At 41.9% G+C, this 14360-nt stretch overlaps 2 protein-coding genes across 2 annotated transcripts; one reads left to right on the top strand and one right to left on the bottom strand.

Moving 5' to 3' along the window:
- Nucleotides 1-822: 822 nt before the first annotated feature.
- tmem88a (transmembrane protein 88 a) lies at nucleotides 823-4565 on the top strand. Its single transcript, XM_080435290.1, has 3 exons — nucleotides 823-1301; nucleotides 2823-3146; nucleotides 4069-4565. The coding sequence occupies exons 2-3, from the start codon at nucleotides 2835-2837 to the stop codon at nucleotides 4348-4350; spliced, it is 594 nt and encodes a 197-aa protein (XP_080291416.1). The 5' UTR covers nucleotides 823-1301; nucleotides 2823-2834; the 3' UTR covers nucleotides 4351-4565.
- A 2742-nt stretch (nucleotides 4566-7307) lies between these two features.
- On the bottom strand, nucleotides 7308-13622 carry pcolcea (procollagen C-endopeptidase enhancer a). The gene is made up of 9 exons (XM_080434964.1): nucleotides 13347-13622; nucleotides 11311-11419; nucleotides 10959-11217; nucleotides 10610-10734; nucleotides 10369-10505; nucleotides 8737-9065; nucleotides 8545-8622; nucleotides 7944-8114; nucleotides 7308-7664 (listed from the first exon to the last, which is right to left on the bottom strand). The coding sequence occupies exons 1-9, from the start codon at nucleotides 13427-13429 to the stop codon at nucleotides 7534-7536; spliced, it is 1422 nt and encodes a 473-aa protein (XP_080291090.1). The 5' UTR covers nucleotides 13430-13622; the 3' UTR covers nucleotides 7308-7533.
- Between the last annotated feature and the right edge of the window lie 738 nt (nucleotides 13623-14360).

Consider the following 14360-nt stretch of genomic DNA (forward strand, 5'->3'; position numbering starts at 1 on the left):
TTAACTTTTTTTCCCCAACACCCATCGCTCAAATGATCCAATTCTCTCCAGAGAATATATCTGCCCAAAAAAGAAATAAACAAGTTTACCCAGAAAGGGAAAAAAGAAAGAAAAAGAAAAATGAGAACAGATATCAAAATACTAATTTCACCCTTTGAACTGGGCCCCTCTGGCCTCTTATCAGTCCCCTGATGGCGTCTCTCTCCCGCCACATTACTCGCTGCTCCCCCATCCTCATTTCCTAGTTTTGCGAATGCAGTGTTCTGTTTTTCATCAAAAGGCCAAGGGCCAATCCAGTGTTATCCCGGCCCCTAGAATAAATCTAAAACAACCCTAGCTTGCATGACCCAGCCCCTGCCCTCAACCTTTTCATTTCAGAGTTCTGTGTTTTGTCTAGGTATGGTGGAGTCTATGTTGGCACAAGTCTTGGCCCAATTCCTGCAATCATCATTTCTATGATCTGATGAACTTTGTAACATATTGTAAGAGCTGTGCTATTGAACGCTCACTTTGAAAGAGACCTTTGCACAAAAAAAGAGCTGGGTATATATTGGGTATTGGCAGCTTTATATGTTTGTGTTTTATAAAGTCAGAAACTGCCTGAAAAACACTTGGAACCATCTTTTTTCATTTTCATTTTCTTTATTTATTTTTACTCTCTATTATCTTGGAAAGTGAAGAAGTGTTCAGTAGTTATATAAAGGGCTGTGCTTCGGGCAGCATGCCCTGACTGCTCTAATCTATCCAAATAAACACTCTCTCTCCCTATAGCGCGTTGCCCCCACCCCCAACCCCCCCTGACTTCCCACTGGGTTTGAGGGTTATCACAGCAATAGCCTGGCAGGCTTTCCTTGTGCAGCCGTATAGGCACCGAAGCAGACGAAACGCAAACTCCTACCCACTTAGTCAGTCAATCACAAGTCAGTCTGGAGTCAGAGTTAGGAAACAGAATGTTAGGAAAGGAAGAGTGAGGATCAGTAGGAAACATGCACACCTCTCTTCTAGATGTTTTCGAGGAAGTCTAAAGGCATCGATATTGAAATATATTCTGGACAGCATCTCATCAGACATTATCCAGTAGATGTAGGGATCGTCTTTTGAAGCCTGGATTCGGACTTCAAGAACGGATTTTTCAGACAAAGAAGATCCACACCAAGAGAATACTGTTGAAGTCTCAAAAAGATTATTCGGGTTTTTTCCCTCAGACTTTTCACTGTTCTTCGGGTCTTTCAGAACTCCACCACTTCTGGACACTGTCTAACTCTGCGAAGACGGAGAGAGATAACCAGGCTGACCACAAAGTGAGTAAACACTCTTCTCCCCATTTCTCAAGTATTCATTAGTGAAGTCAACCTGATAACTAATGGACTTTAAATCTTCATAACTTCCCATGGTCAAGTTATTAATGTGTCAATTAAAATGACAAATTCCTTGTATACAGTATGTGGACATACCTGGCAATAAAAATCTTTCTGATTCTGATTCTAATGCAGAGATATTTTCAGCATTATATATATTTTCATCATTACTTGGACACTCCTTTTACTGAAATCAATTACAGATATAACATAGGATACCATGCATCATTTGCGGAATATAGATTGAATGTATGTTATTCCAATGACCTTAGCTATTTAGATTTTTGATGATGTCATCAAGAGGGAAGTCTTAGGTGATCTAGCAAAAGGGAGACTGGATAGATACAGTAGCCACATAGACACTTTCTGGAATGCAGCTTTTTCGCTTTAATTGCATTTCCTTCAAATATTGTACATGCTGACAGACCACGGAGACAGGAAAGACAGCATTTCAAGCCCACAGCGTCACTGGGTACTAGCCTACTTGATAGTACTTGAGCATGATAATGACCGCTCAAACAGAAACATATTGGAATTAGCTCTCTTCAGATTACAACCACTAAAGTTTACATGTTGTAATTCAAAGCAATAAGGTAATAGGATGAAGATTTATGAATCAGAGCTAAAATACCTGTATGTGGACCATAACTCTGTCATCACTAACATCAAGTGAGCAGGTATGTAAATAAATCTAATGTGTGAAGTGGTACAAACAGTGCTCAAGTTCAATTCTAAGAACAGTGTCCTGACACTGTGGGAGCTTTTAGAACTGGCTGGCTGTTCCCGGCTCATTGTTCTGGGTAGTGGTTATCCTGGAGTTTGGAGGTGGGGTCAGTGGAGTCCATTTCCTCCCACTTAGAGTTGCTTAAGTTATCTGTGTTGACTTTCCACACCTTTCAGCACAGCATTTAGGGAACCCATTACTTCATGTAACAGCAATCTCAAGCTTTTGGGGGGGATCTTTGGAGGAAATGGGTGGCATGCTATACTTAAATAATGTGGTTATTCTTCTTATCCTATTTCAACACAGGAAGTCGCATATTTAACTGTATACTAAGAGGCAATTCTGCTGTTTTTACACTGCATTGTTTATTACACCACAAAACTGTGAGATGAAACTATTATCCTAACAACACTCACCAGAGACATGACTTCTCACCCATTTCAATTAGCTCTGGTCCAGAGCTTTAGCGAGTTCTCTCGCTATAACGCTCTGGTCCAGAGCTACATTTCAACCAAACTATGTAAAAAATATAAATAAAAACTATAACAGCAACAACAACTAATAACTAATAATAATTATAATAATAGTAACAGCAATAACAATAATGATGATAATAGTAATAACACCCCTGGTTTTCTAGGACGTAGACAACCAGGGATCCAAATTATAGTGATACAATTATCAATATCATCACAATACAAATGTATAGTAAACAATAACATATCTTACCTCCACCACAGCCAACAAGGAAGATGAGTCTGCAACGGAACGGTACGTTGGAGAAGACACTTAGCGAGCAGCCACTCTCCGACCCAGGATCCTCTACCGGAGTAGGGTCAGGGGTCGTCGTGCCTCCCCCATACTCGCTAGGCGGCAGTGAGGTGGGAGGAGACCCCCCTCTGGAGCTGAGGGGATCTCTGGACTGCTGGGCATGTTCTGTCCTGGTCAGTGCACAGAACCTGGTCATAGCGCTGGTCAACGGGGTGCTGGCCAGTATCATATTTGCGACCATCATGACCCCTTCACTAGTCATGATCATTTCTGGCTTCCTCTGTCACTCCACGGTGAGTCTATGTTTGGACAATGGACATTGGTCTATGTTTAAGACATACGTTTAGAGCAGTAATTCTCAAAAAAAAATCATTTCAAGGAGCCCCCAGTTTACTACGCATTAGGCCACAGACTCCCTTAACTCTACTGAGGGCAACCAGAAGAGTGGGAACCTAAACATTGTGGGCACCTCAATGTTAAATTCAAATGGCTATTTTTTCCCAAAATGTGAACATGGAAGTACTGTAAAGTATACATGATTTGAAAATGCTTGAACATTTGAAATGTAAGGCCTAATATTTCTACAATTTCTGCAATTGCAACAAAACCTGTGGCTTGCCAGCCATTGTGGGTAGGCTATAAATAAGGAGTTGAAGGGTAGCCTACATTTAGGTCTGATAATGATGTACCGTTCATGTTCAAGTCATGTACAGTATACTTCAATTACTTAAGACCATTTTCTTTTCTTTTTTTATTTTTAATATTTTGGGGGAAAATAACATTGAGGTGCCCTCAATGTTTAGGTGCCCATGCTCTTCCTGTATCCACCCTCAGAGTTACCAATAATTTAGCTGGGGACCCGCTGGAACCCCCTCAATGACCCCTGGGGTCCTCTGACCCCACTTTGAGAACCATTGCTTTAGAGAGATGAGCTAGAATGGTTTGGTTTGTTTGTGGCATAATTCATAGTTTTTGTCTGTGTGTGTGTGTGTGTGTGTGTGTGTGTGTGTGTGTGTGTGTGTGTGTGTGTGTGTGTGTGTGTGTGTGTGTGTGTGTGTGTGTGTGTGTGTGTGTGTGTGTGTGTGTGTGTGTGTGTGTGTGTCTGTGTCTGTGTGTCTGTGTGTCTGTGTATGCATGTGCTTCTTCGGAAATGTTATATTTCTATCATTAATAATACCCCCCACTTCTCTTCTGTCTTCTATTGCTGTTTTCCAGGTGCAGCCCCATGGAACATCTATGTATTGTTCAGACTTGTTGGATGACGGAGGCTGCGTGGCTCTCTTGGTCGTGGGCTTTCTGCTGCTCACCCCTCTCCTGGTTCTGGCGCTGGCTGCTTACTGCCGCCTGGCAAAACACCTACAGCTCGGCCTGTGTTTCATCCCCTACAGCAGGGCCGTCTACAAGAACATGCCTGCCTCACATCACCGTGGAGCAGGAGGCTGCTGCGGCCAGCAGAGGGCGTCTGAGAGGGAGTTGAAAGCAACAGTATGGGTTTAGGAGATTAATCCTGTCAGGGTGAGGGTTGGAATTAAATACTGATGTAAAAATTCTAAATTTAAATGCTGGATCAAGTATATCAGCCATTATATGTGTCACTTGTATTGTTTGTGACTAATTCATACTGCTGTTTTATATTCATCTCATACAGTATAGCCTATATTTTTTACTACTGTTTTCAATAAAGAGCTACAAGTAAATGGTCTGATTTCTGACTATTGTGTTGCCATTTGCCAAAACCTAAAGGAGTCAAATTGAAGAGAACAGGCTAGGCCTATATTAATGCTTTAGAGATCTATTTAAAAAAACATCACAGCGAAAGACAGCTGTTTCTCTTTAATCTCCGCCTCCTCCTATCAGACATTATAACATTAGACATCTTTGACTATCAAAAATGTCTTATGTTTTAATAGGCCTATTGATGTCTGGGCTGATGATTTATTAGCTCAACACCAACTGGTAGGCTACACACCTGCCAACCTCAGACTGTCTGATAACAGGAGATTTTTTTCCCAGGGGGGGGGGGGGGGGCTCTTGACCACGGGGGGTGTTAACTTCTTTCTCCCGAGATTTTTCCCCGAGTACGGGGGGGAATCTCGCCTGCCCTAAATGTAATTCCTGGGAACGCCACCGTTCCATGAGCTGCTGCAGTGCTGCTGTTCAGCCACAGAGAAGAACGCCACTCTGGTTTTGGGCTCCATGATTGGTCAAGATCAAGAATTCTGCTATCGACTTTCATGGTCTTTTATAGGAATACGTGAAGCCTGGCCTTACCATCCTGGCTCGACACAGCCTGGCTTGACAAGGTCGCTCCTTTTCAGCCTGGCTTGGCGTTCATGGAACGGAATAAACCAGGCTGTACGGACCAGACTTTGTCAAACCTGGATTTGACTTAAATCCAGGCTTATTTAATTTTCCTTTCGTGTAATAGGCCCTAGGCATATAAGCCTCAATGTCTCCACCAGGCCGGAAGGCCAAAGGCCGGAGACTATGTTTTCGCCCCTGTGCGTCCATGTGTGTGTCTGTGAACAGCTAATCTCCAGCACAGTTGGACAGATCGGCGTGAAACTTTGCACACACACAAATACATCAGCCTGAAAATAGAATTGACCTTATGTTTGATTTTCAGTGTCACTTTCTTCAGTAAAGAGTAGAATTTGATTGTAGAAGGTAGAAGCAACATTTCCAAGTGTAATTGGGTTGTGTCAATAGGTGCAACCAGTATTTTGTATAAGAATATGATCATTATACAGGAAAACTGTGAATAATGAAAAAAAAATTTCCCTTCTTTTTATTTTTTTTACCTACGTAATCTGTCAAAGATTATTGAGAAAACAGAGGTTTTCTCAGCATTACATCCAACTGATCCTATTAAAATTGGCTTATGGGAGGGCAGGCGGACCACAGCCACGTCACTCAGACATAACCATAAACAAACCATGGCCACGTCACTATGACAACATATAGAGAGTGCTGTCTAATCTCAATGTTTCGTTATGGCATCAGGCGAAAACAAATCAGTCAGGTCCATATGGGCACAAAAGGAGGCATGCCCATATATAGGCATATACTGATGCATCAGAAATCTCCACATATGGGCATAAAAGGGACATGGACTGACAGATATGGGACCAACCGATTTCAAACTCGGCGTGCACAGCGGCAAGGACTTGAGTAAAAAAAATCCCCAGCAAACACCTCTTCCCCCTGACAGAATCACTGAATTTACTAGATACATCCACTGATGATCAGGGTTCATTATGGCACAACTACTGAGATTTAGGTTATTGTTTAAAACCATCTGTTGGAACGTTTTACTCTGCACCCATCTATTTTTTCATTAGAGGCCCCTTTCCAACAGGGTTGAACCGGTTCCGTTCTTTTTCAGAGTCAGAGCGTTTCCACTGAAAATGAATTGGTTCAGAACCCTAAAAGTTGGTTCGGAAGTAGCCTTGATACAAGACTGTCATATACATATATTATATAACATAATGACCGATGACCGGCTAGTTCGTAACTGGAACCAAATTTATTTTTTGTCTTGCCCTGAACTGGGAAAGAGCATGTTGGAAGATGCAGATGCGATTTAAACAATGGCAAAAGCAAGCGAACAATCACCATTTAAAAAAAAGGGGAAACTTGAACTGCCATTGAATCTTTAGCTGGCCAGGCCTGGAATCGTATCTGGGGCACTGGCTCTAATAGTTCACTTAAGAGCATGCCAGAATGAGAATATGGACAAAACATGTTCAATTATGGTTGATTTTGAATGAAAGCTGTCTTTTTCCGACGCCCAAGCGACCTTGTGGATACAATGAAATAGCAAAACCAGGAGGCCGAATTTTGCAAATATTACTCCTACACATTTTGTCCAAACCTCAAGCAAATCGGTTCACATTAACTCTATAGAACCCAACGTCCAATTGCAACTAGGCCAAGGAAGAACCTTCAAATTGTTGAATTCGGCCTCATGGTGGTGCTACAACAGCCCACTTCACGTTTTGGCCTATAACTCTTGAACTGTTGGTCATACAAAATCTTGTAGGAGTACACTTTTCTAGTTCCTGTCTGGATTTTCATTTATAATAAAGGCCACATAGTGGCACTGCTGCATCTGATGACACTTGAAAATGGTGCATTCTATACAGATGGATCTTCCAACAAGCAAAATATTTAACATTTGTGCTTCGTAACAAATAATGCTTATTCCATAATAAAGACAACTAGGACACAAGACAAAACTTAAGCCTACCTGAAAAAGCAGTCACATATCTGCAGCAAGAGATTGGAGTGGAGCATGGTGGCTTCTGGTGGTAACTAAAGGGAGGCAGGCCTACCCACAATTCACAAGATGGATGCAGACAGCTTACAAACTCATTACGGTAAGTTTAAAGACAGATTTGGCACATATTTATGTCCTTTTGTTGACAGCCAATACAAAATAAATATGAATGTCAAAGAATTACAAATCCTTTATTTATACATAAATTATACATCTGGAGTGTGGGGTAAGATGACAAGATAACAAGATCATTGTGGCGTACAGTATATTCCTTTATTGCATCATATAAAACTGTAACTGGAATATAGTGCTTATTTCACATTGCAACTGTGGTTGTGCATCAATTTCTGGATTTTGTTTGGCATGGTGTTATTGTGGCCTGGGTAGACTTCAGTGTGAGGTTAACAGGGCTGGTTGTTGATGTTGTTGAGCAGTTTGTGATGAGGGGCCTTATATGGAGCTGTGAATGCACCAGGAGCCAGGGTCGCACGTCCTTCTTCATCCACTTGACCCATGATTATATAGTTCATACCTTACAGAAATAAAAAAAATGTTAAACATGTTTTTTTGAGTCAGTCTTATACATATCAAAAACAAATTAATCTGTGGTGTGTGTGTGTGTGTGTGTGTGTGTGTGTGTGTGTGTGTGTGTGTGTGTGTGTGTGTGTGTGTGTGTGTGTGTGTGTGTGTGTGTGTGTGTGTGTGTGTGTGTGTGTGTGTGTGTGCGTGCGTGTGCGTGTGTGCGCGCGTGCGTGTGTGCGCGTGTTTGTGCACTTGTTTGTCAGAATCAGTAAATCCATAAATGCCATACCTTTGCGTAGCAATGGGCATTTCTTGCATTGTGAGACCAGCTTCACAGACATGGCCTCTCCAGCTTGCGTGATGGTCAACCGACCTGCCTTGTAGGCCTTGATGAGGGAGAGGTTGATGTTAAGAGTTCCCTGAGGCCCAGGGGTCAGTGATGTCACCTTCCCTGTTATCACTGGAAGAGGAGACAGACAGGGTTCAATTATTAGCCAAAACAATTCAACAAGATATCCTACTATAAATGCACAAAATCTATGCGTGTGTGCGACTGTGCGTGCCTGTAGTTCACGTATCTCGAGAACATTCACTCAAAACTGACCCTTGATATTTTCTTACATTTCTTTCTTTTATCTTGTGGCTATGATGGTGCATCATTTCTTTTTAAATGGAACCCAGTTTGATTACTGCATCCTATCCTATATCAAAATTGCCTAACGAGTAGGTTGGTGGGCCGGCCGGTGGACATCATGCACTGCACTGGTGTCAGACACAACATGCATGTGACGGGGCCTCGCGTAGACCTCTAGTCAAGTTTTGAACATTTGCAATTGGACTCTGTGTCCAAGGGCCTTTATGTGCACAGTGGTGAATGGCATGGAACTCACCAAATTCGCTGGCACAGAAACTGGTCTTGATAGTTCCATCTCTCTTACATGCTTTGGCACAGAGTGGATTCTGAGGAACTGGAATATAACAACACGTAAAGCATTCATCCAAAGTGCTTGTAAAGTACTTTGTAAACAAGAAAATACATGATTCCATGCATGTAGATGCAACAAATACGTATCATCAATTACCTGGCTTCTTTGGCCTCTTGGCTACCCCTGGTACAAGACGGGGTCTAGATGGTTTGACTGGCTTGAGTTTTCTGGTGGGCACTGGCGCAGGAGGGGCAACATATTTGGTTGTGGTGGTGGGAGGCTGAGTAGTGGTGGTGGCAGGACGTTTAGGTTTTACCACAGGTTTTGAAGGGCTTGACCCCACCCGAGGTCCTGACGCAGAGTCAGTGGAAGTGGATCGAGAACCACGTGGGATGCTGTTGTAGCTGACCCTGAAGCCATCAGACGTCACACTGAGGTCAGACACAAACTGGACAAGCATCACATTGGCGTTGGTGACAATGGTTCTGTGGGTGTCACCGGGAGGAGAGAGAGAGAGAGAGAAAGGGAACAGATGAGAAGCCAAAACTCAAATGTATTTGTAAAGCCCTTAAAGGGATATTTCACTTTCAAAAAAATGTTGGATCATTTTATCGTCTACTCAGGCTTTTGTGAGCCCCCCAGACAGTTTTTAAGTTGCTTGATTCAGTATTTAGATAGTTGATATTCATTTTATCAGACACGCCCCCTTCCGATACAAACCCATTATAACTTCAAACTAAATTTTTTACATTATACATTATATTCATCAAAAACACCCGTCCTTGGTTCTGGTGACTCATCCTGCCCTCCTGTGAGGGGGCTGTGTTTTTTCAATTACTTTTTTCATTTATTGTATTTTTTTTTAATTGTATTTAATTGTTTTCATTTTCCAAAAGAAATATAAAAAACTAATGAAAAGAGTAATTGAAAAAACACAGAGAAGGACAATATCAGTCACCAGAAACAAGGACGAGTGTTTCCGATGAATCTAACATGGTTAAAATGGAGTTTGAAGTTACAATGGGTTTATATAGGAAGGGGGCATGTCTGATCAAATAAATATCAAATATCTAAATACTGAATCAAGCAACTTAAAAACTGTCCGGGGTGCTCCCAATAGCCTGGGTAGACGATAAAATGACCCGAATTGTTTTTGAAAGTGAAATATCCCTTTAATCACTGTAAAGGTCCTTACACACCGGCGAATATGCGAATATACGCAAAATTCGGACTCGTTCCGAATAATTAAAAGACGCTTTTTCGCTTCGCGAAACTGATGTGGACGCTTGCATTGACTTTATAAGGTTTAAAAAAAACGTATTTATTCGCATGAAGAATTCGCCCCGGTGTGTGTGTTTACAGCCTCAAAGAGACACATTTAACAAAGGAAACAAAACAACACCCCCTGTTCATAGACCTCAATCAGATGAGGAAAAAAACTGTTGATGGGAAAAGAAAAAGAAGAAACCATCAGCAAGGAACACAAAGAGGGGGGGGGGGCTCCTACCAGGATGGACAGGCATAGGTGACGATGACAAAAAAATAAGAAAGAAAAGAAAACCATGACTATAACCTTACAGTACTACTCAGAGGTTCTGAAATTGGGGTCCGGGCCGGGGTCCCCAGCTAAATTATTGATAGTTAGGAACCAAATGAACCTTACAGTTCTGTAACTCTTAAGAGTCTACAAATGTAATATTGTACACTCTCGTTATGGGAGTCTGTGGCCTAATGCATACCAAAATGAGGGTCCTTGAAATAAAAACACTGCTCTGTATCGCTACTTACTCAGGGCTCTTATCGCCACAGTATTTTCCAATCAGACGAGAGTCGTCTCTCTCTCCTCCATTGAAGAATGCCACATAGTCAAAGCGGCAGTAGGTGTCAGACTCTAAGCCAAACTTGTCAAACTTCACTTCAACAACCTGGTAAAAAAAAGACACAGAAGACAGAAACAGAACTGTGATGTACTGTATGGTGACTGCACAAAAGATGTGTAAATAGAATATCAGAAACTTGTGAAAGTGACCATGTCAGGTTCCACAGTAACAAGCCAGGAGCAGGTGATGCCTGGGGGGTATTTCTTGTCTGGCCAGTTGGGTGTTATGATTTCTCCCTGGGCTTTTGTCATCTTCCCCCCACAGAACTGATCATCTGAAAGAAGTTGTATTAGGTAGATTAATGAATACACCAAACCATATTGTGTTATAAAACAGCAGTTTTTCAACGCCTGACCTTGGGACCCCCCCAAGTACTGCTGGTTTTCCATCCTACCAAGGACACCAGAAAGCAATTAACGTCCTGGTGAGATGGAAAACCAGAAGTGCAGGGGTCCCGTTGACCGGGATAGGAAACAATGGTCAAATATACATGAATACCATCTGCATGGGGTTTGCCTCCACTGAAATAAGCCACAAAGCCTCTCCCTTGGTTCTCCGCGTCAGACACCATTTCCAGCATCATGGTATTGGTGGTGGACATAAGAGCGCCAGGCCGGAAAGTCCCACAAAACCGTCCGAGCTTTTGGACCATGTTGGAGTGGCCGTTGTACACATCCAGGTAGTCATAGCGACAGAGCGCGTCAGCCTCCAGGTCAAAGATGCGGAAGGAGAGCATGACCACATTGCCCTCTGGGACCTGGATTCAGACAGAACATCTCATGAAGGCTGTTTGGGTGAAAATATCGACGGCTGAGTGTGGGTGTGAGCTAGTTGGGGTTCAGTGACTCACAGTGATCCGCCAAGTGCATTTGCTGTTGGGTCTGTAGAAGCTTGGAAATCCCTCACTGCCAACAAATCCAGAGTCTGAAACCAGCTCTCCTCCACAGTGGAAAACGGGCCTGGAATGTACGAGGTGGGACAATGGAAAGAATAGCACTATAATGACGTAGGGATACAGAATATTATGAATATTGTATGATGTGTTATGCGATATTAGCACAATATATCATCTATATTAACACAGCCCCAGTTTGACTAATTCCTCACACATACTGTGAATCATGACCTGTTGAGATCTGCAAATCCCTTAAGCCGCTCCAACAAGAATGTGTCCCCTCTTGTCCTTAAAACACCTCCGCAGAGGGTTTTGTTACTCAACAATTATTTAGCGTTTCACTGCATCGTTGTAAGAATTAAACTGTGACTCAACTTGTATTTCAACATCTCTAACCCTGTACATGGCTATGATCATGGCTTTCCCAAAGATCTTAAAAGGTGATGATATTAATCAGAACAGATGATTGTTTCATCTCACAAATTTCCTTTTAGCTTCAACTGAAAATAAAGAACAAAGAACAACATGACTCTTGCAAACTGTTAAGTTCTACAGCTGGTCTGGGTGGTCCAATAACACATCTGTGTTGTGTACAGCACACAGGTTACAATATACCAAATTGCAAAAAAGGTGATAACGATAAATAACAAGAGTCGGGTAGTATTTTGGGTAGTACCCTGCTAGAATAACAAAACAACAAAAAATGGCTGTTCTTCTGATATGGTTGAAAACTACTTGAAATTAAAGCTGGAAGCTTTAAAGTTGTGCTATAACCTCATGGTCATTTTATATCCTGCATCAAATCAAGTGTGTCATTATTCAAATGAAACTCAATCAGTCTGAAAGTTGTTTTCTGCAAAGGAAAATTCCCTAGTCCAAACTATAGCTGACAGACACACAAACCATCCTTGAATTTATTTATTTTAGCCAAATGTTTGTTTTTCATTACTGTCTATGAGCTAGTTTTAGTCTGCTAGTCAGTCTGTTGACTGAGAAGATAGACATTTGTTTTAAATAGGGAAAATGACAGGCCAGAAGATACAGAATAGATATTTAAAACAGATTCCTTGGCAATATAATAACATTTTGATTGGAATCAAGTGTGTATACTTCATTACAGATACCCTGTATTTATTTGCCACTGTCATTTGGTACAGAGGACAATGAAAGAGAGAGTATGTTCACAGCATCTAGAGCTGGCTCTTTCTGAAGTCCTTGAGCAATGTATAATGGGAAAAAAACTATGATCAAATTACTTTCATAATAATTTGAATGATACTTTGATGGAGACAGGAAATAAAGGTTAAAAATGCATATATTTGCAGTATGAAAATATAATGCAAAAAAACACAGACACTCAAGACAAAAATATTTCATTTTCTATTCATCTCTCCATGACAGCTTTTCTCTGTAAGACTTATCATCATCACTCATTGCTGAAGAACGACAACAATAAAAAAAATATATAGGTCCTCTTAGACCCACGCCAATCCCTTTCAAAACGTCTCGCCTGAGACACAATGGAAAAAACAACTATTTAAGGAACTCAGACTGCAGAACCCCAGTAGAGTGAGACAGACGCCTGTTGATCAGAGCCAAGCAGTTCTGGAGCCAAAGCATCCTGAATCGACCCCACAGACAGACGCAAAAGCAATAACATCTGGAGCAGCTCAGCCACCACAGGCGCAGACTCAGCTTACCCCACATCACGGCTCAGAAAACCAACAGGACACTGCAGTCATAATAAATACTGAATGAGAATTAAATTGACTCAGTTATTTAGTTATTCAGAGACTGTCCTTCTGATTCTTAACTTTACACACTGCTCTGTTTTATCATTATGAATCACAAAAAGCTATGAGGAACCGTTATCACATCCAAACCAAATGCAACATCATCCAACCTCTTTAAGAACTACGCCACCCCCTCTTGAGAAGGTACTTTCCATTTCAAGTAGCCAAAACTTGCACATAAGGAAAACACCAACTCACCTGGTATAGTTGGTCTGTTGTTCTTGTGCTAAACTGAGGGACAGGAGCAGAGAGAGAGCCCAGATGCAGTCCTCAGGCTTCATGATGCCGTGTGCTCACAAAGCAACAAACTACAGCTAAAGAGGGGAGGTGGCAGCGGGAGACGAGAGGTGAAGCACGGGGGAGGGAGACCCTTTGGAGGAGAGGCGGAGAAAATGAATGTGTGGGTAAGAATGGTAGGGGGTAATCAAAATAGGATAAGACAGACAGAGACAAGAGATGCTGAGAGGACAGAAGCGAGAGAGTCACAAGGAGGGATGACGAGAAAGGGTTGGGAGAGGAGAAGAGGGGAGGGCTTTAATTATATCCAGATGTGTTCTCTATAATGACATAAAATGGAATGGGGGGGGGGGGGTCAGTGAGAAAATAGGACACCGAGGAATGGAGACTACATACAGTAGTTATGCACAAACTTACAGGCCATGGGTCTACTCTGTTTACACTTTCATAGTCAAATTAACACTGTGCATGTGGATTTTGTGCCATAGTCTCTGGTTTGGATCAAACATATATATATTTTTAGAGCAAGGCCATTCATCATGGCACTTTGCACTGTTAGCAGACAGTTTTCTGAGAAACTCTGCAGCACTAAGAGTGGATAGTCATTATAGCTTGAAACGTCTGTGGCCAGTCCTTGAGAGACTGGGTGATGATTATACTGAGTGCACAGGTGGAGGTTTGAGCCTCAGGCTGCAGGAGATAAAGCACTTTACAAGTAAGCCCATGCCTAAATTCCAGTGCATGCAAGGGGTGAATACATTTGGATAGAATAGGGATTATCTTTAATAACCAAATGAATTATTTCCCCACATTTATTTGTGCACTATAACCACTGATACACAAAGCATCCAAGCAGAGCCCCCAGATAGATCACACAGAAAGTATCTACAGTATAGCGATATCTGCCAACCTCTTTCCTTCAAACTAAATCTCCCCAGGTCCCCTTGGGGTCCTTTTGGCTCTAATATGAGTCAG

This window comes from Gymnoscopelus braueri, assembly GCF_963280865.1.
Source record: "Gymnoscopelus braueri genome assembly, chromosome: 8".
NCBI lineage: Eukaryota > Metazoa > Chordata > Actinopteri > Myctophiformes > Myctophidae > Gymnoscopelus > Gymnoscopelus braueri.

What these genes read in the sequence shown, in the direction of transcription:
- tmem88a (XM_080435290.1), top strand. Translation starts at nt 2,835, where the DNA reads ATGAGTCTGCAACGGAACGGTACGTTGGAGAAGACACTTAGCGAGCAG. An exon ending in GCTTCCTCTGTCACTCCACG is followed by an intron (nt 3,147 to 4,068) that starts GTGAGTCTATGT and finishes GCTGTTTTCCAG; the next exon opens with GTGCAGCCCCATGGAACATC.
- pcolcea (XM_080434964.1), bottom strand. Translation starts at nt 13,429, where the DNA reads ATGAAGCCTGAGGACTGCATCTGGGCTCTCTCTCTGCTCCTGTCCCTC. An exon ending in CAACAGACCAACTATACCAG is followed by an intron (nt 11,420 to 13,346) that starts GTGAGTTGGTGT and finishes CGTACATTCCAG; the next exon opens with GCCCGTTTTCCACTGTGGAG. An exon ending in AGGCAAACCCCATGCAGATG is followed by an intron (nt 10,735 to 10,958) that starts GTATTCATGTAT and finishes AACTTCTTTCAG; the next exon opens with ATGATCAGTTCTGTGGGGGG.